Source organism: Netta rufina (genome assembly GCF_964035555.1).
Source record: "Netta rufina genome assembly, chromosome: 9".
Taxonomy (NCBI): Eukaryota; Metazoa; Chordata; class Aves; order Anseriformes; family Anatidae; genus Netta; species Netta rufina.
In genome coordinates, this window is record NC_140132.1 from 25,757,168 (window position 1) to 25,782,152 (window position 24,985).

At 39.2% G+C, this 24,985-nt stretch overlaps 1 protein-coding gene across 2 annotated transcripts in view; it reads right to left on the minus strand.

The window, feature by feature from the left end:
* Positions 1-5,771: 5,771 nt before the first annotated feature.
* The window catches only part of MME (membrane metalloendopeptidase), a 37,541-nt gene continuing 18,327 nt past the window's right edge, over positions 5,772-24,985 (minus strand). For both annotated transcript variants that reach the window (XM_084291762.1, XM_084291763.1), the window contains exons 11-23: positions 24,658-24,794; positions 24,465-24,558; positions 23,394-23,522; positions 22,361-22,459; positions 21,569-21,649; positions 20,510-20,613; positions 17,233-17,291; positions 14,792-14,911; positions 14,313-14,446; positions 12,049-12,114; positions 9,419-9,514; positions 9,161-9,237; positions 5,772-7,117 (exon numbers count right to left, since the gene is read on the minus strand). In XM_084291762.1, the coding sequence (XP_084147888.1) occupies positions 7,018-7,117; positions 9,161-9,237; positions 9,419-9,514; positions 12,049-12,114; positions 14,313-14,446; positions 14,792-14,911; positions 17,233-17,291; positions 20,510-20,613; positions 21,569-21,649; positions 22,361-22,459; positions 23,394-23,522; positions 24,465-24,558; positions 24,658-24,794 (1,296 nt within the window). In that variant the 3' untranslated portion in view covers positions 5,772-7,017. The remainder of the gene's footprint in view (positions 7,118-9,160; positions 9,238-9,418; positions 9,515-12,048; positions 12,115-14,312; positions 14,447-14,791; positions 14,912-17,232; positions 17,292-20,509; positions 20,614-21,568; positions 21,650-22,360; positions 22,460-23,393; positions 23,523-24,464; positions 24,559-24,657; positions 24,795-24,985) is intronic.

Sequence of the window (24,985 nt, forward strand, 5' to 3'; positions counted from 1 at the left end):
CAAATGCTTTGTAATGGAGTGAGTGGTTCTTGGAGTCCAGTGGTAGGTCAGATACCTGCCTGGAAGTTAATCCAAATTAACTGCTCGTCTTTTCTGTATAAATGATATTCAGGGCCCTATCTTGTATTTTTTTGCATTGGAATCCAATCCAGTTCTTGTTGAATTAAATGCCATGAGGCTGGATTGAGGTCATTGCTTGGCATGCCAGGCCTGGCTTGTGGCGTGCCTGCAGCTCCCCTCTGCTGGCAGCAAACGGGATATAGGGGAACGGTGTTAGAATGAAACTAAGTAACTGCTCTGGAAAAAATGCAATGCAATAGGTGAAAATTAAATTTCGACACCTTTCAGGAACTGTTTTAAAGGACAAATACAGGGATTCAGAGGAGGGCAGCAACAGGGAACTGGGATTTATAACATGTAACCAGGGACAAAATAAACACACTGAAGTGGTTCAGCCTAAAACAGAGAAAACTTAAGAAAATATTATTCTTCAAAACCTTAATAAAAAATGAAGGGAATAACCTTTTCTTGGTGACACACAGCAGGAATTAGTGGAGAACCAGCAGGTGAGATACAGTCTGTCTATATGGTAAAGACACAGACGCGCTGGAAGAAGTTTTTAAGCATAATAATCAATGTTATTGATTACTGGAGGCCTTTGAAAACAGGTGGCCAAACATCCTTCAGGCCTGCAGCAGGAGGACAGGTGGTGCTGCCCTGGTGCCTGAGGGTGACTATCTGACATCAGGTGCACAACTCGCCACAGCTGTAAGTACTCCCAGGCAGTCCGCAGGCTGTTTGCAGAGAAGAAGCAGAACTGCCTGGTGGTAGCAGCAGGCGAGTGCTGCTTTCAACATGAGGAAAACCATCATTTTAACATTGGTTGCAGTGTTGGGAGAAGTCTGTAGCACAGAAGAGAGGTGAGCTGCAGACCATGCACACGAGGTATGTGACGAAAGCCCACTGTGCTTCTGGGCTCCGTGGTCAGTCTTGTTGCTCTAAAGTTCACGTGAACGTGTCGCACTTTAATGATCTCCACCTCACTGTCGACTAGCAGAAAGGACTGAAGCCTTCAGTCATACATTTCGTGCTTTATTTTTGTCATGTTTTTAAAGCCTCGTAGGTGTTTCCTGCATCACTAAGAGGAGGAAGAGGCATGAGAGGACCTTTTCTTTAGTTTGATCCCAAGGTGGGCTGATTTTCTGAATTTCCCAGGTTTTGTGTTTTGGTGTCAGCACACTTCTGTGCAGTACCAAGGCAGTTCAGACTCTCACCTATCAAACTAGGGCAGTTGCTGGGAGGGTCACAGGTGTTTAGGTGAGGGAGGCTGTACCATGCAAATGCTAGGAGGCATTGTATGACATACCAACATATAATGCAGTCATCTGAAGGTATGATAGTGTTGTCCAAATCGGCCTTGGTGCAATACTCAATGCCTTTCCATAGAAAGTTGGCTTTACGTAAGACATCAACGAATATCAAACTTAGAATAGCTGCTACTAGCTAAGGAACCTCAAACTGTTCAGAATCATGCAGGAGTTAACTTGTGAGGCCTGGGGATGTATTTTTAGTCTTATTATGGGGAAAATTTTGTGGAATCTATTGTAATGAAACAGAAACGTGTACATCCTTCAAAAAGAAAACATCAGGCATGTTTTAAGGTTGGGAGGTCTGTTCTACAGCATAGTGTGCCTAGAATTGTAGGTCAGATTCAGAGTGGCATCCTGTTTATCTTGTGCAAGGGGGTTGCCTTTTTTTGATTATAATTGGAGTTAATTATATTTACCTGCTACGTAATGTGCCTTGAGACTGTCCAGTGACCTGTTTGTTTAAAATCAGAAGTGATCAGATAATCTGAACTACTACATTTTCACAGCTCAATTTTGAGCCCAAAGATTTTTATACTAAAATATTTCTGTTCTTTCTGTTCTGTCGTGATTCTAACAAGATGTACATTTAAGGAAATGTGGAAAAAACCTTAATGACCCCTTGATGAGGTTGGGTAAGAAACTCCTGTGACTCTTGCTCAGGCGCTCTGAATTAATTCTGAGAAGAGGAGGAAGGCACATTAATCAGACATCCTGTCTCCATCTGTGGTCACTGTCTGTTATCCTTTAGGGAAGTGGGGGAAAAATAAACGTATTTGGCATTGGTGCAACCATGAAAATTCCTTTGCAACTCCAGCAGCTATTAGCTGAAGCACTGACGTGTGACATTTAGTTTTGGGAATTGTAACACCAAGCTACCTTGCCCCTTTGACATCAGCTCATTTCCCAGGCAGTCTTCCTCAGCTGCCCCGAGGGGATAAACCCTGCAGTCTCCTGGAGAGCTGCAGAGTCCAAACCTCTGCAGCAGCTGCTTCTGTATGACACCACCCGCTCTAAGCTCTCTAAGAGGCTAGTCTGAGCATACATTATCTCATTTTAGGGACCAAAGCCTCATTTTCTAAGACTGAGACTTTCCAGTCTTGCTACTAGCTCTGACTGTCCAAACAACTGGGAGGCCCCTTGAAGACACAGAGAAGTCGGTGCACAAGTAGGTCAATTTTATGGTGCTTTTGCCCAGAAAACCTTGTGCTGAGAAGTTAGGTGACAGCCATTACACCAAGTCCCAATCTCTTTTCTCGTGAGCTTGTTCTTCCCTTTGTGAGCGGACAAAGCAAGGAGCGAGGCTCTTACAGCAGCTTGTCAGCTGTGTATGGTTTGCACCATGCCAGCGGTGTGACAGAGCTGACAGCAGCTCTCCTGCAGCTGCCTCATGGCTTTGATCCCAGCTCCAGCCTGCACAGCTGCACTGTGCCACTCGCCTGGCCCCAGCTGCCTGGCCACAGCCACCGCCAGGACAGGGACGTGCAAACCGCACCTCTTCCCAAATCTGGAGCAGAATGAACACGTTTATGTACCAGGCACTGATGAACATACACGGTTCTGAAAGATCCAGATGTCCCAAGCAGCTTTTTCAGGTGTCTAACAACATCTGACATTAAATGTTTCAAATTAAAAAGTACAGATCTAAAACATAAATAGTTTTAGCTTTATGTGATGTTTGAGAGCAGAAGGATCTCATTTGGAAAAGACAAATAAATACATACTCTCTTCAGATCGTTAGGTAGTTCCCAGTATCTATGTTTGCTTTTATCATTAGTTATTTTTATTATTTTATTTTTTTTGCCCTACAGACTAAGGCATAAGATGGTGAATTGAAATCACTGCTCAAAGGGCAAGGGTAGGGCAAAACAAAGATGTTTCTAGGGTGGCTCGTATATTGTTGAGCTGTCTGCTGTTCAGTGGAAAGGAAGCTCCTGCCACTAGTGTAGACTAATAAAAAGAGGATTATTCTGAGAAAATATGCACCCTACACACTGCTTAAAGCATGCTGACCACTATGCAAAGTGGCCTTTTGCATCTGTCTGCAGTACAACCCACTCATGTGCCTTTTCATTACGAAACCGTACAATGGACTGCTGAAACTTCCCACACTAGCAGGGGTGGATTGGGAAATAAGTTCTGCAGGTTTTTTTTTTTTTCTTCCCATAAATCACAAGCATCCCCTTCCACTTAAGAGAAAAAAAAAAAACAAAAACACACCACTATTATTATTTCTCAAGAAAACATACACTTTGGATTTCTATCAAAGTTAAGGTAGTGCTGTTGTTGTGTGGCAATAGCTCCAGTGTCTTCATCGCCACACCAGTACATGGGATGTGTTGTTACGACACTGGGCAGGACTTTGGTTACCAGTATAATGCCATTGACATCTGAAGAGCTGTTTGGCATCACCTGAGCTCCAGTTCCCTGTAAGCAGAGCTGATGGCCTTTTCCAACACTCCCCCCTTTTCATGACTTCAGTGGCTCTTGGCAGCAGGTTGCCCTTGGCTTCAGCATGCAGCTTCAGCAAGCTTCCCTGGGCAGAGGAAGCGAAGCTGCTTGATGGGGAATCACTGTGTCTGTGCTCCTTGGCTGAATTATTTAGTGATGGTTACAGGTTGTGTGTACCTGGTTCGTTAATGCGTTGGTAACAAGCTGACTGATATCAGCATTTGCATTGCATGGATTAGCTGAAGTTTCATCAGGCTGCCGCAGCGGGAGGTTATGTTAACCAAAACAGTCCAAAGACATATTTATAACTAGAGAGACTAACTGTAAGCTTCTGCAGAAGCTGGCAACAATCCTATAAGTTCCTTGTTGTTTTTGAAGCCTTTGGGTGATGGTTTCCATGCCATATCTATAAATACTTCCCTGACATTAACATTCTATGAAGGAAGAACCTCACTGGCACTAATTAGTTTGCAAGCTGTGATGAAAGTTATATTCTGGTTGTCACTGCTTGCTTAATGTCAGACAGCTTGCATCTAAATTATTAGTGCTACGTTTCTCTTATGAAGACCTGCATTTCACTTCTGCATGTGTGAGGAAATAACTGTCCCTAGGTAGAGTTTGGCTTCTAATACACTCCCGGTGCATTTTATTTTCCTGTTAAATGCTGCTGTGTGGTTTTGCTGCACTTGGCTGCTGTGCCAGGTGACTTTAGGGTAAGAACTGGAGAAGACTGGACTGATGGGAGGTGGTGGATGATGTGCCGAGCCCCAGGACTGGTGCCAGCAGGCACTGAGGGTGAGGGCTGTACTGCAGAGGCACAATCACTCTTGTTTTCCCCTGGTCCTGCAGTGTAGTTGTTTCCTGCCAGGGCTTGTTTTGGTACTCATAGCTATCCGCACTGTTCTCATTCAGCTGCTTTAGCCAGGAGTAGAGCCGAGCCTTCATTTATTTCCCCACCTATTCCAATGGGGGAACAAGGCGCCAGCAGCCGCACTCATTCCTGAAGGCCTGTGGCTGCCACAGCTGTATAGAGGAAGGAAGGTGGGGTGGGTCTCAGGTGGTGTTTTTGGAAGTGATTTAGATCCATGGGCATGCACACACAGTGATAAAATGAGGGCTTTAGGGAAAATATCCTGTCACTCATGAGTGTAAAAGCTGGGTTGTTCGGAAGTGAAAAAACTTTCCTGGGTACTATGCCTGCTGTTGAAAATTAAAAGAAGGCATCCCTATCTCTAACAACAATAAGTATGCTTTCCATCTTCTTGTTTGTCCAGCAAGCAAACGAAAAATTAGCTAGTAAGTGTATCAGAAAAAGCTTGCTGATCCACTACTGAACAGGCATTAGAACTGATCTACTTGTAGTGATTTATTCATATTACTATAAAGAGATTTTTTTATTTGCTATTCTGCTCACTAATTAGTGACTGTATTTATTTAGTTACATTTTATTATCACTTATTCTGTATGTAATGATCCACTTCTTTATTTAGTTACTTTCAGAATTTCTTTACCACCCGTGAAGAGTAGTACCGTACTTAGCTGTACAACAGGGCTAACAGTGCTCCCTGTTTCATAGCTTTGTGGACCTGGGTTTGTAAAAGATTGAATTTCCTTTGAACACCATCAGGTTAATGTCTCTTGTAAGAGAAAGTTTATTGCGGTCGATTTTGGTGTGATTTCGTTGGCGACTACACAACCTATTAACATCTGGTTTTGAAACTAGAACAAAGTGATCTGAATTCTCCTTGTCAGTTTTTATAGATGTTGAGGGTGCAGTGCTCAGGGGCAGGTACAGAAGTTCATTTATAGGGACAATATGGTTTTTGTGTTTCTATACTTCCTATAAAGAACACGCATTGCATTTGGCTCATAATTTCAGTTTATTATCAAAATGTTTTTATCAGATGACAAACCCAAAAAGCTAAAAGGAACATAGGTTTTCAAATGTACCTATTGTAGCAGTCATCTGAGGTATCTGCTACTTATTTTTGGAAATCTGTTTGCTTTGGTATACAAAGCAGTAAGTTCCTTTGCAATCTGCATGAGGATGTCCAACACATGTCACTGCAGATTTAAAGCCTGTTACCTTCTTATTTAAAGCTCCGTTCTTGCAAGCAGCTCTGCAGCTTTACTGATGTGAGGACTGACATTGATCAGAACATATACAGATTATGTGCAGGATCAAAACCCTAAATACTGAGAAAGCCAGCCTGAAAACTGTACTTGATGGTACACTTGCTGGTGTACTCCATTGAAGAGCTCTGTTTTGTAGGCTCTGTCCTATTGCCTAACACCATGCTTTAATCAAATTTCCCAGTTCTATGCAGACGCTGATAAAATATATTACAATACTTCAAGTCAGAAGTGTAGCTCAGATTTAAATATAAAAACTATGGTTTGTACATTGCTAGAAACTTTTAAAAAGACCAACTTTAGAGAAAACAAGAAAAAGCTTAGAAAACCGTGAAAGGGTCTTAGTCGCAATCTTACAGATTACATGTTCAAAAATTAATAAATTACCTACAATTTCAGTTTGGCTGGAAAGTACTAAATAAACTGTTGTAAATAGTGAGTTCAGATAATACACACTGGCATAATTAGTGAGAAATTAATTACAGCAGGTCTTTGGACTCCTCTTTTATAAATGGTTTCAAGTAGAAATGAAAGCATTTGGTAGAACAGATTTATCCTAACAGCAGAGGGTACAAAGTCTGACACAGGATACCAACTGTTGTCTCATTATCATAGTATGATGTCTAAAACCATGTGTTACTTAATATTTTCTTCCTCTGCTTGATTGCAACTATGCATTCACCAACCAGTGGGAGATGATGCCTCATACTTTGATATTTCAAAAAAAACCCAATACAATCCAAAGTGCCAGCAACCCATGGGCAACAGGATTAACTATGAGTGAAATGTTACTGTACACTGTCAAGTGTTTTAGATTCTGCAGGGTTCAGTGATAGGAAAAGCAGCTGGTTAGCTAGAACAGCTAACTGCTGCATTGGTATTAGTCCTTCATTTGAGAAATAGATTGATTTGATATGTGATTGTTTATGTTTGCTTGTTTACTAAGAATTACAGTGACTTTTGTAGAACGTATCCAACAATTTTCTTCCCTCATCCCCTTCTAAAAAGTAGTTCAAAATTTCTCTTCTTCTGGAAAGCTTCTTGAGATGCCAGGCTTGCAGCTCCGTTACCAAACTCGGCATTTTTTAGTAGGGTCCATGTAGTTTTTTGTGGTACACGAAAAGGCTTCAGAAAACTCCTGAGAGTTTTGCAATGATCCTATGACCCTTTAAAACAAAACAAGAATATCTTGGCATTTTTAATTCCCTTCATTTAAAAGCAAAAGCAAAACAAACAAGCAAACCAAAGATCCACATTTCATAACATTTCTCCCCCATCACTTCAAAAAACTGTGGGAAATGCATGTATTTCTCAGCTCTGACTGTTGGTTCCCTTTCACCTAAAGTGGTGGCTGTGTCTTCTCCCTCCAGTCTTACATTCCCTTTTGCAACCCCCAGAAATATAGGACCAGACCTTCCTCATTATGGGCTCTACAAAGACTTCCATTTATTTCTATACCAACAGCTTTACTGCCTGTTGTTTGTTTTCACTGAGATTTTTTTCATAGCTATCTTTTGTTGATAAGTTTCCTGCTAACGGGAAAACAAGACCCCGAGGTGGAGGAATATGGTATAATTTTTCATCGAATATTCATTTACATTTTTACACCAACCAGATTTTAACTAATATCGTATTGCTTCTCTGGGCGTTTTCACAAATGTTCCAGTGAACAAGTTTCCTGGAAAAAAGACTCATACAAACAGCAGATCTCAAGTGAGTATGAGGACGTAGCAGCTGAAGTGGTTTTGTAGTTGTAATTGTGAACATGTGTGAATGTAACTGAGAGGAGTTGCTCATTCCTTCAGGAATGGAAATATAGCATGCACATGTCTACGCTAGAAAACAACTTCAGCTGCAAATGTCAAACATAAATACTGATACACATTGATTGTGGACCGGGAATTATTTGAGGGACTGCTCCTGTGAGTAATTTTTGGTTGTTCTGTGAATAATCATAATGATTACATTCAACAGAAACAGCAAGTGTCCGGAGAAATTGAGGTGAAGTTCAGCAGGTGACATCTGCAATGATTTGACAGGCTCCACAAGATCAAAAGCGAAAATATTTCCCAGCTGGTCTCAGCAGCAGTGCAGGAGGTAACTTTCTATTTTTTATCCATTTTTCTGGGCTATGTATTTAAGTGATTTAGTAGGGCTTCACTGTTTAGTGGCCAAGAACTGCTAAAGCGCGAGTTCACCAGAAACAGAACAAGAAGTATTTTGGGTCTATTTGCATATGTTACAAACAAAAAGTGTACTGAAATGCTTTCTACTTCAGATCTCTTAGATGGGCCTCATCCTGAAAATTGCCTCATGTTCTAACTATGTTAGTATAGTTCCTCATTGATATTTGTGTAATTGGATATAAATTTTATAGCCTTTCATCCTGATGTAAAACAGCACAAGCATGATATAATGTGTCCAAAATATACACAAATACAATTATGTGAAGATGCTGAACTGGTAAACTTCAGGGGACTCGTGCTTCATAGAAATTAGGTATGGAAGGAAGAGGCAAAGTTCTGCAGAACTGTGGTAGAGTCTCATGAGTGCTGTGGCTGAACTCAGCTGCTTGTAGGACTTGTGCACAAACTGCCTGTAGGAGAGGTCTGCGTATGGTATAAAAACCACCCACAGTGAAATGTCAGTCAAGGAGCAACTGAAGGAACAGTCACTGCTTTCACCAAATATTTAAGCATGTGGGATAAGTGAAATAGTTCTTTGGTGAAAAGCCATTGACAGAAAGATGTTGGAATTAATGCTTTGAATCGTATCAAGCAAAATCAGTTACTGTGCATGGGAGTCCTGGAGGTGATTCAAAGTTTACAGCTATACCACTAAGGAACAGGTTGCTCTGACTTAAAATGAAAAGATCCTAGTCTGGTCCTAATAATTCACACCAAACAGCCAAGTTTACGGTATGTCCCTCTTGAATTCAAGCTCACCTATTCTTGGGAAGGATAACTGACAATACGAGGCAGAAAACACACATTTGCTTATTGTACCAACACATACAGGTTTGTAAGTAATCTTCCACCAAAACCTCACTCTTGCAAGAGAAAACAAATGGTGATCTTGTGTAGCTTTCTATATGCCTAAATCAACCCTGGTAAATGAAACCTAGCATTTTGTGCTGGATTTTATAATTCAGTAGCTAAAAGCTGTGTTGTACCTAGGGAATTACACTGAGGATTGTTATACATGCTGACCTGAATTTGCCTGGGCTGTGCACGTCAGTTTTGATGGAGTTCACAGCATATTCTGGTCTGTATGTTCCACACCATACCTACACACGTAACAAAGAAAAGCATTTGTTAGCAATAAGGTTGTCCAGGATGAGTCCTGCTGTCATTTCACTATGGAATACTTAATATCTCGAGATTAAATTTCATTTTAGAACATACCAAAAGTACATATTTTTTTTTTAAAGGATACAGTAAGCATCAAACAAAGGCAGTATGAAATACCTGTGCGAAATTCAGAAAAAACAGCTGCTGATGGTTCATGTCAAGACCAGGAAGAAGCTTCTCTTTCCCATTCTTTTTCACATAATTTTCATAGGCCTGTAAAATGAATTGTGTAGCAATGTTACAACGTCTACTCCATACAGTCAAAATGAAATGATGACAAGGAGGAACATCATGGAGTCTTTGACATAATTTATCATCAACTACCTTGGCCATCCGTCTTATCACATGCAACCTTTATCCCTGTGCTCCCAGCACAGGGATCCCCAACCCAGTGTCTGGGCCAGGTGTCCCTGCCTGCCTCTGGCAAAAATTATCTCCAAGACAATGAAGATGTGATCAGAGCATTCATTCCCCCTCCTCTTACTCATCTTTCCCTCCTACCCTTGTTCTTTCTCTTATGAGTTATTCTTGTTCCTTTTCTTCTCCAATAAGTTAAAAAAGTGTGGTAAGATGCTTCAAAAGTGGAAACAAAACCAAAAAACTCTTGATTCTACAGAACATGTGTGCTGGTCACAGTTTGCTTTCCTCTCAAATGTTTATCAAACAAATGAATATCATCTTATTTTGCTAATTATAGGGTTAGAATCTGAAATAATACACCTACAGTAAGATAGGCTTTCCTGTATACAATGCAGAGCTCCAGGATCCCATTTTGCTAGCATAAAACTGATTGTGCAGGGAGAAGATCAGTTTTATCAACTATTAAATCAATCGTATCAATTAATAATGCTATATTAGCTAAAAATGAAAAAATATTTTTTATATGTTTGATTTTTTAATGGACTAGGAATAAATGTATTTTTTTTTTCTAACAATTGCAAAATACTTTAAAACTTTCCATAGTAATAAAAGCAGCATTCATGTTTCTCATGAAGACCACATGTCAAACAGTAAATTGTTAGCATGTTGCTACTTATAGAAAGATGCTGGCAAACTGGAGAAATGTTCTGACTGAAGACGGTGCCAAACTACAGCAAGAGGAAAGCCAATTGCACAAGTGCAAATTGAAGAACGAGTGGTTAACAGGTCTAGTGACAAGGCTCCTGTAATTTTAATCAATCATAAGCTGAACAAGAGCCAACAGTGCCATGATACTGCAAAAAAAGGCAAATGTCATACTGGGATGTATAAACAGGAATGTCTTATACAAGTCACATGAAGTAATCCTTCCCCTGTACTTGGCACTGGCCAGGTCTCAGCTGGAGCACTCTGTCCAGTTTTGGGCACTGCACTTAAAGTAAGATGTGGACCAACTGGAGAGAGTCCAGAAGAAAGCAGCAAGAATGAGCAGAGGTCTAGCAAACATGACCTATGAGGAAAGATTGAAAGAACGGGGTTTGTTTAGTCTAAAGAGGAGAAGTCTGGGCCTTCAAGTATGTAACAGCCTTCAAGTATGTCAAACGTTGCAGAAAAGGAAGGAATCGATGGCTCTGTGTTCCCACTGTTGGAAGCAGAGATGTGACAGCACTCACACTACAGCATGGAGGTGGAGGAACCTCCCTTACTGCAGGTTTGGCTCTTGGAAATGTTGGTTGTGCCTGCTGAGAGGGGGGACTGGGTGAGCTCTCAAGGTTCCTTCTTGTCTTTTTTTCTACTATTTATATGATGTCATAATAAGTATGGATAGCCAATTCTATTTTTTAAATACTTCTGACTTTCTACTTTTTCTCTGCCTACGCCCATTCCTTTCAGAAAGAGAATGGCCTTTCATGGGTCCATACTGCTCTGCTTTTTTGTTTGATTTTTTTAATGCACAAATGTTCTGATAGTTCAAGATAAGACTGATGTAGTATGCCATACCGATGCCTCTTTTAGTCTTCCAAGTCATTCTTTAAACTCTCCTTTATGATTGTATTTATGTATTTACCCTCAAACGTTTGTATTTCTAGCGGTGTAAGTGTTGCTGATGGCCTTGTTTGCAGAAGCTGTGGTGTGTGAGTTGGCCCATGCATCCCAGCAGGCACAGCATGAGGAATGATAGCAGTCTAGTTGTCAAGTGTGGAGTATTTTGCTACAGAACAAGGTGTTCAGGGAAGGAGTGGAAGGATCACGTTATGATGGCCTGCACTGTCAGATTTGTAAGTAAAAAGAAAATGGCCAGGAAAGGAAAGGAAAACCAAAATGCTTACAAGTCCCCCATGGAAGGCTTAGCGCAAGGAATCCAGATGTCGCTGACATCTTTGGATATCTATTTAGGGGACACCAGTCACTTGTATGAGATGACATTTTGAGCAAGGAGTAGTGTTACACATAGGCAGAGACTGTTTATGGACAGAGCTTAGGAGGAAATAATTCTAGCCCTCCTTTCTGACATGAAAAGGCTGGTGAAGGCAGACAGAGCTGCTCAACATCATCAGTTTAGCGAGGTGATGGTCCAAGAGTGGCATTGATTTGTTGAATGGTTTTATTCTACAAAGTCCCTATTCACAGAAGAAAAAAAAAGTTGAAAAAGATGCAGAGTGTGCTAGCAGTAAATAATATCTATCCTGAAACAATTAATAGGATGAAATACAACAGCTTGGTCCTATTCCTAACACAAAAATAATGTTTCTCCTTCAAAGACTCTGAAATTCATTTTCTTAATATATGATGGTTTTAGCTAAAATAGAAAAATGGATGCTTCTTACCCTATATGCTTGTCTAACACCTCCGTTATCAGCAATGTTTTCTCCTAGGGTGTTGATTCCACTCAGCTGTAAAACAAAAAAAAGAAGTACAGTTTTCTGAAAGAAGAACTTATTCAGGACCTCTAATGCCAAACTTTGTGCTTTATTCACTTTTAGAGGGGAGAATTCCCTTAAAATATGAAGTTTTAGCAGAAGATTATGACAGTGTCTCTGAAAGTTATCTGCCTCCCTTGTCTCAAAATCCATGCAGATACTCTTGCTTTCCCTAATCCTCTTCTTCCCCATCCAGGTAGCTTTCTAGTATCTCATATCTCTGTTACTCGGATTTTCTGATGCTTAGTCGTTTGTTCATTCATTCTTCCTTTTTTCCCCATGTCTTTAACCATCATCTTCTTATCACAGTTCCAGTTAGAAATGGGCAGAATCTGTCCATAAATTAAATCCAAAGTCCAGATAGTTGAAATTATCAGTTAACAGACCTCAGCACATCTGCTAGGAAGTTAAGTATTTTCCAGTATATTAGGCCAGTTAAGTAGCTCTTTGGTAGCAAGATGCATAGAAGATAACAATTTAGCTAATACAGTACTTGTAAAGCAGTGAAGTATCACTAAAGATTATGAATCTTTGGTAATAGAGAAATGGTAATTTTATTTTTAAGAAATTATACTTTTGACCTTTAGCCTGGGCCTTTGGCTTCAATATTCAAAGCTGCAAAACTTAGCATCATCATTAGATTGAATATGATATGTGAAAAATGGCAGACAAATCTGCCAAAAAAATCTCTTTTATTTTTAATGGCTTCTCTGTCAGTCCCAGCAGTTTTAAAAAGAGATTTAGAAGATCCTCAGGGCAAGAACATTTTTCTTTTCCTTATTCTATATGAGGAATGTATTGTCAGCCTCTAAGAAGACCACATAGTGGTAGTCAGAGAAGTACCTTCTTGTAAGCATTTTCTCGGTGGCCACCTAACTGTAGGAGGTCCCAGCCAAGAACTTTGTTCCTTACAGAAATAGGTGGTGGCACTGTGCAGTGCCCTGCATGGTTATCCAGTGAAGTCCAGAACAAACAAGGTGGGCGCTGAAGGTAACTGCTCTGCCACCATGCAATGCCAGTGAGCTGGGCTGCTTCCCTTTCTTACTGTGCCGTGGTGACCCAGCAGCTGCCCAGGGACTTCCCTCTGGAAGGTGCAGGAGAGTGAACTGAAAACTGTCCTGGTGCACTGTGTGCCTCTGCTGACAGAATAAAGGCACCTCACCCAGAAACGATGGTTGAAATCTGCTTTCTATAGCATTGAAGAACACGCAGTGCCAACCTGCATCAGTTACAGCCTTGTGGCACTACTGTGGGGGCACCGTGAAGATAATTAAGCTGTTTCTATATTATTTAAACTGGCTTGCATGTTAAAGGTAATGTGGGTGCATTAGCAGAGCATTTGGTCATCCTCAAAATGACATGGCATGGTATGAAGTACTCTGTGCTATGGAGACAGAGCTGGCTCTTGCCTGTGGTGGCTGGTTTCCTGTTCAGCAAGAGGAATGCTCAAACAGCTCTTACCTGTTCCTTTGAGTTAATGTTCATCTTGCTGGGACACAAAACAGACCTGATCCTGCAAATTGTGCTCATGAAATTAGGGTTTCCAGACACAACCATTACACTCTATGCCAAAAACACCTAATAGTTTTAACCCTGCAGAATGCTATAAATGCAGTTACATTTAGATTGGCTGCCTCTCCTAAGTCTGCATTTCATCTTTTCCTCGTAGTCCTACTGTACTCTGGTTCTCCTCAGGCCTTATTGCTTTGTAGTCCGCATGTTTATTTTCAGGAAAGAGCAAGAAAATTGTGAGAGAAAGAAAGCAGCAGGGAGGATCTGTTTTCATGGGAGTATACATTATTTGCACACCAAGCTTTAGAGAAATGAGGATCAAACATTTAAGGTATTTTTTGTTCGTTTGTTCTGCCTTGTAAAGAATAGCCTTTGAGGGTCTAAAAAGGCTTCTAGGGTAACTACTCCTAGGACTGTTACTCCTTTGGAACATAAATCCTGCCTCTTTCAGCACAACTGGTGTATGTGTGGAGTTTTACCATTATCTTTAACAGTCTCTTACTGTTTTCCCTCTTTTCTTTTTGAGGTGTAGGGGGTGACACTGTTGGCCATATGCCAAGAGACTAGTTATGTGGAAAAGGGTTTGCACGTGTAGGACAGAAGATTTTGTGTTCCCTCATTACAAACAACATTGGTAGTTACAAATAAATGCAACACACCTGCTGTCCCCCTGCTAGGTCCCATGAGAAGTTTCCATACTGATACACCATACACTGCGACAGTTCCTTAAAATTGCGTGCTGATTCTTCGGTCCACCAGTCTACGAGGTCTCCATTCTCATTAAAATTTCTGCCTGTAATAATGTTTTAGCAGAATTAGCAGGAAAAGAGGTTTTTTGATGCACTAAAATGGGTCGCAAATAATTACAATCACACGTGCAATAAATAAATAAATTTCTGTAATGAGGAAGTCATACAGATGATGCTCTTAATTTTCCTTTTTTTTTTTTTTTTTTCCTAAACCAACTATATTCCAGCTAAAGAATAAAACAAACTAACCCAGACTGAATTAGAAGGTTGGATTAAGGTTCTCTTAGGAAGTCTGGCATACTTCTGACCTGTGATTGATGCTGGATTGATCCTGTGTGTAAAACTTTCCACTTACTCTAAGTTTTGTAACTAGAAGCTCAGTAACTTACCATTGTCATCAAAACCATGTGTGATTTCATGACCGATGACCATGCCTATGCCACCATAATTCAGAGATTTGGGCTGAGATGCACTGAAGAAAGGGGGCTGTAAAATGCCAGCAGGAAAGACTGCAAAAAAAGCCAACATGATTAAGGTACTGCCTCATTATGCCATATGTACAGTGTGAACAGGCCATTTTAGCAGGCTGCAAACAAAGTCATGCTGTTCCCTCAGATTTACCAGCAAAAGTAATTTTATCTACATGTGGTAATGGCCGTAGGGAAGTAGAAACAGATCAGCGGGACCATTCCCTTTCCTCCCCAAGCTTAGGGTAAAGCAAAACTGGTCTTTAGACACTTGCATAATCATGATCAGATTTACTTTAAGCATTTGTTATGGTTTTGCTTTGCAAAGGAGCAGCTGTACTTTTCCAGTTCACAGCATTTAGCACTCTCAGACTCTTGTAGCATTATTAAATAGACCTTGCGACATCATGAAAGATGGGTGGGTGTTCCCCTAGAATGAATAAATTATTTGATCATAGCCCCCACCAGAAATCAATCTCAGAAGAATTTGTTCTTCCTTTGAAAATATCAGTAACTCCCACTAGAATAATAATAATAAAAAGCCATGAGAGCAGTGAAAGAACTGGAACAAGGAACTTCTTTTCACCCACTTCTAAGTTTATTTTTTTTACACTTTTAAGAAATAGCTTAGTAAAAATAAATAATCTTGCAATTGTGGTATTTTTTAAAATGAACATTTGTTCTTGTGTTTCAGTGTAAATCCCAGTACAGTTCTAGAGATTTCTTACAAGAGGAGAAAGAACCATGAGAAAATTGAAAAATAAGAGGTTAGAAAAGAAACCATTTCTTCTGCCCTGTGTAAGCTGCTGCCTACTGTCATGGTAATTCTGTCGTTGTTACTTTGGCATGTAATTAAAGAACTGAATGTTTCAATGTTCATTAGTATCAGAAAATGCTGATAGTAAAGACGAGTGTAAATGCCACACTGTGTGATGGGCCGTTTTGTTGGCTGGTAAAACAGCAATATCTGGAGTACAGCATCAGAAGGCTAGTCATTTTTTTTGAAGATTACTGCTAGCAATACATTTCCTCAGAATGATAGGCATCGGTCCTGCTGGCTTGAAACACAGCTGTAACTCCTTTGGAGCTCAGTGTGTTCTTCAGTTGAAAACCCATGGACATCTTCCCTTCCTGGAGGCAGGCAGTTTCCCAGGACTTTCAGTTCAGAATAATTAACACCCTGTCACCTCATCTATTTTTAGAATAAAATGTCAGAATTTAAAGTTTTTTTTTCATTTCGTCCTTCTGAAAACAAGTTATTCCCCAACTTCTGCTACATAACACAGTGGATAGCTCTTCTTCCTCTAGCGGGATACGTTTCAAGCTGATGGAACAGCGGGAATCAGCTGTATTGAAATGCAGTAACAGAGCTCTAAATTTCCTACAGATCCTGCATAAAACTCCTTTCTAGAGGCTATTTTTTAAAGAATAGAATTACTAATCTAATTTGGACATCACTCTAAAGATCAGACTACTTTAATTATCCACACATGCCATAGCTGAAAGATGAAGTAAGAATTTATGGTTCAGATTAACAGCCATCACCTTCAGTCTTCCAAATCAGGATTTATTTTCTACAAATTATTGAGCAAAACAATTTCTAACAAGGCCTTCTGAGCACATTTTTCTGCTTAATATCCAGTAATATGTTCAAAATGCTCACTTAGCTTTACCACCTACCAAAATGACTGTACTGTCTTGCTGTCCTTAGTACTAGTAGGGAGCTCTTCTGTGCTGTGATTCGTAACTAGATCTTTAACTGCTATGGATAAGGTAGCTGGTGAGAGATTTTCTGAGGAAAGTTTGTCTTTTGGGAAGTGCTGATTTCATTAAGCCTCAAATGTTTTGTTCCAGCAGCCACAATTATTTTTACTTAGAGAAAGTGGTGACAGCCCTGTAGGATTGCTGTCTGCCTGGGATGTAAAGCAGCTCTGAACAAGGAGCATATATTCCAGGAATAAGCTGCTGGTTCTGTGCTCAGGACAGCTCACGTGAGGCTGCATTCCTGGAGTCTGTCTTCCTAGCAGTGGATCTTACAGCTGTATATGGGAAAGTGCAGGAGATAAAGACACAGAAGCTGAGAATAAGCTGTTTTTTGTACTAACGCTTTCCTGTCTGAATCTCAAGCTTGTCCTTGAGATCTCAAGGACAATCCTGTCCTTGTTCTGCACATGATTCAAAACATGAGGAGATGAAAAATGCTATGGCCACTGATCTCGAGCAATGAAACCTCTGAGCTTGCTCTACTGAGATCCTTCTACAGCCCCCATTTCATTTACAACTTTTAAAATACATGCAAATATATGTATATATGTAATTTAGCCATTAAAATTATACCCAGGTAGTAAGCTTGTAAACCTTACCTATCTGATTCCTACTTGCAGAATAAAAAGCATTGACAACAGCAGCTCCACTTATCCACCTAGGAACAACAAAAGAATAAAGGTTAGAATTTCAGTTCTCAGTGGCAGACCTAGTGATTATAGGTACAAACCTAGAAATGGAAATCACAGGATCTCAGCATACTCGAGGTTTGAAGGCAGTTTTGGAGACTGATGAATTCAGTGCCTTGCTTACAGCCTGGTGAACTAGAGAAAGTTGCTCAGGATGAGCATAGAACCATAGAATGGTTTGGGCTGGGAGGGACCTTAAAGCTCATCTAATTCTACCCCCTGCCATGGGCAGGGCCCTCTCCCACCAGACCAGGTTGCTCAAAGTCCTGTCCAGTCTGGCGTTGCACACCCTCAGGGATGGGGCAGCCACAGCTTCTCTGAGCAGACTGTGCCAGTACCTTACCACCCTTATTGTTAAAAAAAGTTTTTTCTTAGACATAAGTAGAATTTGTTGTGTAGCAGTTTGTACTTGTTGTCTTTTGTTCTGTCACCGAACACTAGTGAGGAGCCAGCTCCATCTGCTTTACTCCTGCACATCAGGTATCTCCACACATTGTTAACACTCCCTGTCACCCTGCTGCCATTTCTCCTTGCAGCTGAACAATCCCAGTGCTCTCAGCCTCTCATCATATTTGAGATGCCCCAATCCCTTAACCATTTTTGTAGTCCTTCCCTTAGTTATCCAAACTGCTTAATGGTGATACTTGGTTTGTGTTTTCATTTCTGCTCTTACTGCAGGACTGTACAGGCAAACTTTTCCATGAAAAAAAAACAAACAAACACAAATGCAAGCAAACAAAAAACTATCAAACAAGAAAAAAAACCACTAAAACATAGAAATGAAGATCATAATGATATCTAAGCACTTGGGGATGATGTAATTTTTTTTTTTTTTAAGACAATTTACTTAACAGGATTTTTGCATTTTTTGCATTGCTTATCATCGTCATATATCCAGATATCTCAAGTACCAGATTAGAAACTATTGCAGTTTTCACTTTAACACACTTCCTTGAGGAATGAAGTCACATGCAAAGATCATCATGGGATCTGTGGCAAGGCTTAATTCACAGTCCAATAGGTTAACTTCAGTAATAACTCCTTTCCTTGCTGAAGACTCTTAGTCTTACTTTTGGTCCATCTCAAAACATAGGAAACAATGGAAATACAAGCATGATTTGATTTACAGAGCCAAGGAGCAGAACCAAGAAATACACAGGCTGATGGTTTTTTATTTCTTCTTAGGAGACGAAAATACTTCTTTTCTCTCTTTTCTCTCGTTTCATATGTTCTTACTGCTCGTTGCACATGTATTAGCATGTGCAGCTGTATGTGCTTTATCTGGTTCTATGGGCTTGAGTTGTGTCTCATATTAGCACAGTTCTGGGAGGTAGTCTTTGATCTGGGAACTGGTAGGACTAGAAAAGTAAAACCGAAGTCTTGCATCTCTGGTTCTGGTTGAGAGCTGAGGGCTGTAGTGGCTTATAGGCTATGAGTTCTTAGGATGATTTGTAATAAACGAGTTTTTCCTTTACATTAGCAGTTAAGTCTGACCCTGACAGTTTTATTATACTTAATAAATAGTACCTGACAGTACACTGAAAAGTTTTTCATAGGAGACTTTGGACTAACGGAGTGAAGTTGTAAATGATTTATTTGGTAACTGTATTGCACAACCAGTCAAAAGCTATGAATTGTATCCCAACAGTGGCTATTACTCAATGAACTGAAAATTAACTTGCAGAATAAATGATACCTATCAGGAGATGATCACTCGTGGTTGATATTAAAAACCTCAGCTATAAGGTTGATGATCACTTCCAGGCTCACTTTAGGTAATTTTTGAATGCAATTAGGTTTGGTAATTATGGTAGTTACTCTTAACTAATATACTCTTACGGGAACAAAACAGGAGTTGTGCTAAATTAAGGAGAAGTAATTCAACAAGCAAAGTTCAAACAAAGTTTGAAGTTAAAATAAAAAAAAGTGAGATAGCTGTTAGGTAGAACATACATTTACAGTTAATAATATGTAAATATTGAAGAGAAAAAGCAATATTTGGTACTATTTATCTAAATAATGATTATATTTCTGAAAAAGCTCTGACAGAGTATTTGGAAATTTCATAACACCCGTTCATAATAGGTGTGAAGTATACGTCATCTTCTGAAAAGGTAAAAGTTTGAAGATGTGAGATGATTTGTTTTGTTTTTGTTTTTTTTTAAAAAAAAAGTGTGGAACAGCACTGTGAAAATGATAAAATAATTAAAAATAGAAAGACAATCATATAATAATTCGGCTAAGTACCTTTAGAAGTCATATGGTCTCATGTGAAGGTAATTAGATCAGGTTGCTTATAGACTTGTCCATTCAGGACTGGAGTATATCCAAGGACGGAGACCAAACAGTCTCTCTGGGTCTTAAGGTGAAAAGTTTTTCCTAATATCTAGTCAATATTTTTCATATTCTAATTTGTGTCTTTTCTCACTCATCCTATCCCTGTGCATCTCCAAGATGCATCAGGCTTCTCTATATCCCTTCCAGTTAGGTAGTTGAAATCAACAGTAAAACCCCTCCTTTGTCTTCTCAAGACTGAACAAAAACAGTTCTCTTATCCTCTCCTCTACACAAATCCATCTCTGCAGCCCATATTCAAATGAACAGTCCTGCAAAGTTTGCATAGCCTATGGTGACCACAGTCTTTTTTCTGATTTGGCTTAATTAATTTTTAAATGGGTCAGAGCTGAGGCAGGAAGAGTAGCCAGCACAGCTAGGGAATGTTCTGTGTCAGTCTTTTAGTACATCTACATCAGTATTTTAATTCAGAGCATGAGAACATTTCTGAAGTAAATTCCTGCTCATCTTCGTTTAATCATGCCTTGTTTGGCATTGCACAGCAGTCTCTGAGCAACAGAAATAAAACACATGGGGATGAAATTCATCTTTCGGATGAACTTAATTGAAAAGCTGCTCTCCAGGAGTCCACTTAATCCGCTCCAGGAGCTGAGAGACCAGAGTAGACCTACTCCAGAATACTTAACCTTCCACACCATCCCCCAAGTTTCATCGCCCTTCTTGATAATGTAGGTTCAGCCTTTGAGAAGATAGCAGTGCCCTCCTACTGCCTCTCTTAATGGGGGAAAATTTGCAGGAAGGTCAATAAAGCATTGATGATTACCCTCCAACCAAGTACTTCCTCCTGCGGAGATTGGGTGAAAACCTATATATGGTATTTTGAAGTACTTACTCCTCTTTGTCCACCTTTTCTCTGAGCTTTTTCAGTCTTTTCTTCTGGGTAAATACTAAATTTTGAATAATGTTTTCAAAGTATTCTTCTTCTTTGAAGTTCAACTTAAAAGAAAGAGGAGAAAATACTTAGTGGCCGTGTTACTGATTTGCAGTTAAAGACAGATAGAGCTGGAAAATCTAGTCTTCAGTGTTATAATCTAAGCAATGCATTTCTAAGAGTATTTTTTATCTAGGGTTAAAGCATGGTTTGCAGTTCTCTGCTACGTCACTGAGTTGATACTGTAGCCGGATATATGTTAGTGGCTATATAATCTTTACCAGAGATCTTTATTCCCTCTTTATATGTTTCAAACTAAGTTGAGCATTTGTTGGTTTTGACCCTAATTTCTGGGAGTTGCCTGCTTGAAACCAGTATCTGCCAGCCTAGAAAGCTGCAATTCTTCCTTGGAAAGAATGCATAAACAAGGTTTAAACTGTGTTTTAAAGGCATACTCTAAATATTTTTCAAAATGAAAATTTCACCTTCTAAGGTAAATTCTATGTAAACCTACATGGATGTTGATATACTAATGGAGTTATTCTTAAAATGAACCTGCATCGTAAAAGAATACCGAGGACACGTTTGCAGTGAGAAAGCTCAGATGCAGTTTAAATTATACAGGTTGTCCACATGGTACTTCAGGGACTGATTCCCATTCATGGCTAGGCAGGTGCAGTTACTAAGTTAAGTGTACCTGCATCCACATCAACCAGCGTTAAGTCAATCTGTGGCAGATTTAAATATACTTGACTGAACACCATTGTCTCTATATTTTATTCTAGCATAATTCCTCTAGAATGTATACATTCTCTTGAAATACCATCAAATACACATTGCCATTGGTTCTGGATCAGCTGCACCGCACTGAACTTTAATACGTTCTTACTTCTGTGCAACTCAAGACAAGATTGAGTTATTCTGTGCAGATGCGCATGATTTGGCTTGGCTAAGAAGACAAAACCACAATTTCTCTCTTAAGACCTTTTTCTAATTATGCTGCCTATTGTGGATACTTACCTCCTGGTACTCACTATTCAGCTTATTGTCATCAGTCATGATCTCATCTGGATAACCGATCCTCTCTCTAATTGCTGTTGCCTAGGGAAAAGATAATTTGATATCCTTAGCCATCAATCATGAATTAGGTAATAAGTGTAGTATGGAAGCAACTGCAGAAAACCCAGAACTTCAATTATATAGTTTCTGTACATTTCTTTAATCACTGAAATCACAGTGAGGTTTATGGTTAATTATAACAATGGAAAATTCCAGAAAACATATTGTTCCTTCTTTTATAAGTAAACCTAGAGAAGTGTGCACAAGACAAGCAAACAAACTCCAGCTATGTTTTTGAGCTGAAAATCCGATTTAAAAAATAGTAGATAACCCAAAATATTTGTCATACTTTATAACGTTAAAATTGAAATGGAATTCATGACTGGAAGTTTTTTAACTTCAGTATGTTATAGGAAATCACATTTACAAATTTTTAGAACCTCAGCTTCAGTCTTTATCCAAATTTCTTAACTAGCTCCCACATCTACATTGGAGTGAAATGTTTTATTAAATGTTCCCAATTTTTGGCAATTATAACTCCTGAACAAAGTCTTTTAACTTGAACTTTACTCGTTTTCATTTGATAGTTAAATATTGATTTACATGTATATTTGATGACAATACCAGATCAATTTGAAAAAAAAAAAGATTATAGTAGCTACTTCTACCTTTAAAAGAGAACTCACTGAAGGTGTCCAGTCTATGATTTGACTTTTCGTTCTTATACTATTGCACATTTAAGATTTAACTTACTTTTTGCTCTGCTTTCTTCTTGGTTTCTAGATCCATCCATGTGATTTCATCTAAGGTTTTTATAAAAACATCGCGTATATCTGCAATCATTTCCTCAACCTTGGAAGAAAACATTAGTCTGTTACATAGCCACATAAAATGATCAAGTTATTTTTCCACAGTGGTAATTTGTTTATTACAGTCTTGTTTTTCCTGCAGTAGCTGCTTAAGTGTGTGGACCACACTCAAAATCTGGAGGTCAAGTTAAGGCGTACTTTTGGCCTGTCCTATGGGAGGAAAGGGAATGGGCATGAGCTCACAAAACAATACAAATTATTTGGATAACTAAAAATCTGTCAGATATCCATCTGTGTGATGTTATGCATCTGATGAAATTATTTTATATGTGTCTACCACAAGAAATGGTGTATCTTAAGCTTGGATTACAGTAGGAGTGATAGGAGGGAACTAAGTCTTTTCAGGTTAATTTTCAGCAATGTTCTCTGTGACCAAAAGCAAACAGAAATAACCGATATGTGATTGTCCCTGTGCCTCGTGTTGGCAGGATGTGAACTAGCATCAGTCTCAAAGAACAAGCAGGGACTGTTGGTTCTAGGAAGTGCTGTTCCTTGCGTGTGCTTTTTGGCTTATGCATGGTCCATCACTATTGTGGCTGTGGTGGTGCTTTAGGCCGGCTCCTAGAACAAGTGGAGCAGGCAGATGTCTCTCTCCCTCCAAGTGTGCACACGTACGATTTGTATTTCACATTACTTCACGGTGTGGCCGTTTGCACTGAAGACAGGCCAGCTCAAAGTTAGCGATGCAGAAGTATGCAGTGCAAAGGAATGACTCTCAGAGCCCAGGCATTCTTGTTCCTCCCTAGTGGCACAGTGATTGAGAAGCAAACCTGAAGGTTAGGGTTTTTAGAGGGTGAACCTGCTTTACAGAGAAGTTGAACTGAACATGTAACCCAAGCTTTTAAAAGAACTGCATGTTAAGTGGCAGTTAGGTGACATTTGGATGGCACATGGGTTAAGTTTGCTGAAAGCCTTACCACATGTTTACTGTCTCCAGCAAATGCTTCCTCTACATATAACCGTCCTACTGCATTTTCCATGTTGCCGTTGACATAGTTTGCACAGCGCCGCCAAACAGCAGTTTCTGATGTTGTGCCATAAAGTGCCTGCCAAACACAAACATCAGATAAAAGAGTGTACATAAACAAAAAGTTTACATTTTTGTATATAGACAATGGCAAAGCCCCTTTCTGTTGTTTCAAACTTAGACATTTTTCTAAATAAAGCTTCCTCAGTGAAATGCTAAAATGTAGTGCTGGATGTTTATAGAGTTCAAAAAGTAGTATTCCTTGATGATGCAGACTAAGCAAATATGAAGCTTCATATTATAATGATTTTAAAGAGCAGGAACAAAAGAAATAAATGATGAATAGACTACTGTGTTCAGGTATATAAAACTGAACAAACTAAATGTCCATTGACTGCCTCCAGTAATTATTCCTTTTTTTTTTTTCCCTTTTTTTTTTTTTTTCCTTTTTTTGTAACGAGCTGAATCCTCCTTAAAATGCTGCATATGTGTGTGAAATTGTTTTCTTTCTCACTAACAGACGAAACAAAATGGCCTTAATCTTTCTTAATGGAGCTCAGCAACCTTTCAAAGCAGAAAGTTCAACTGGGGAAATAGAGAAGATTTCTGTTTCCAATCTGTGGGATTGCTCAGCATTTCCTTAAAAGCACTAAAATATCTGCAAGATCAAATGACTGAAAACAAGACTGGGCTCACATTGTTTGGCTGAATCTATTACATTAAATGCTGAAGAGTTTCTAACAAGTCGATGAAAACTGTAGAGCAATTGTTTGCAAATGAATATGACTGTTACCAAAATGACCATATCATAAAGGGATTAATTTAGATTTGGACATAACAGAGACCAAGTACCAGAACAGTGCTTTCCAGACCCACTTCAGCTATTAAGCATATATCATATAAATGATGCATACACTCCAGCAGGAGCTTCAGCAAACAAATTTGGCTTTTGTGCACAAAATTCAAAATACATTAATTTTTTATATAGGAAAGACATAAAAAGAGAGATGAATTTCTGCACCTTACGGAAAGCATTCCTTGTGTCTTTGTAGTTACGGCTTAGGCTGTTTACCAGATCCATTACAAATCGCCAGGCCATGTAATTTTGAAGTTCTCTGTGTAATAAAACAATAATAATAAGCTGGTAATGTTTTTAGACTTCTGAGATTTACTGTAAATAAAATGCAGATTACAAAAATACCTAACATACCTACCTTGGAGTATACTTATTAAGAATAGACTTCAGCTTGGTAAGGTATTCTGGATCATAAACAACCACATCTTCTGTATTCTCAACATTAATTTGTACAGTTGACATTATATTATTTATGAATTTTGACCAGTTGAATACCTGGAAAAGGAATATACATTATTATATGGTTAAATCCTGAAAAAACACTATTTAGCTATTTTGAAAAATATGTTTGTGCAACACAAATGCTCTGACTTTAGTTCTCCTAATAGCTTCACCACTTGTAAATGGCATATAATAGTAACTGATCTGAGATAATTTATATCCACTGTGCTCTAAAATTCCATTAA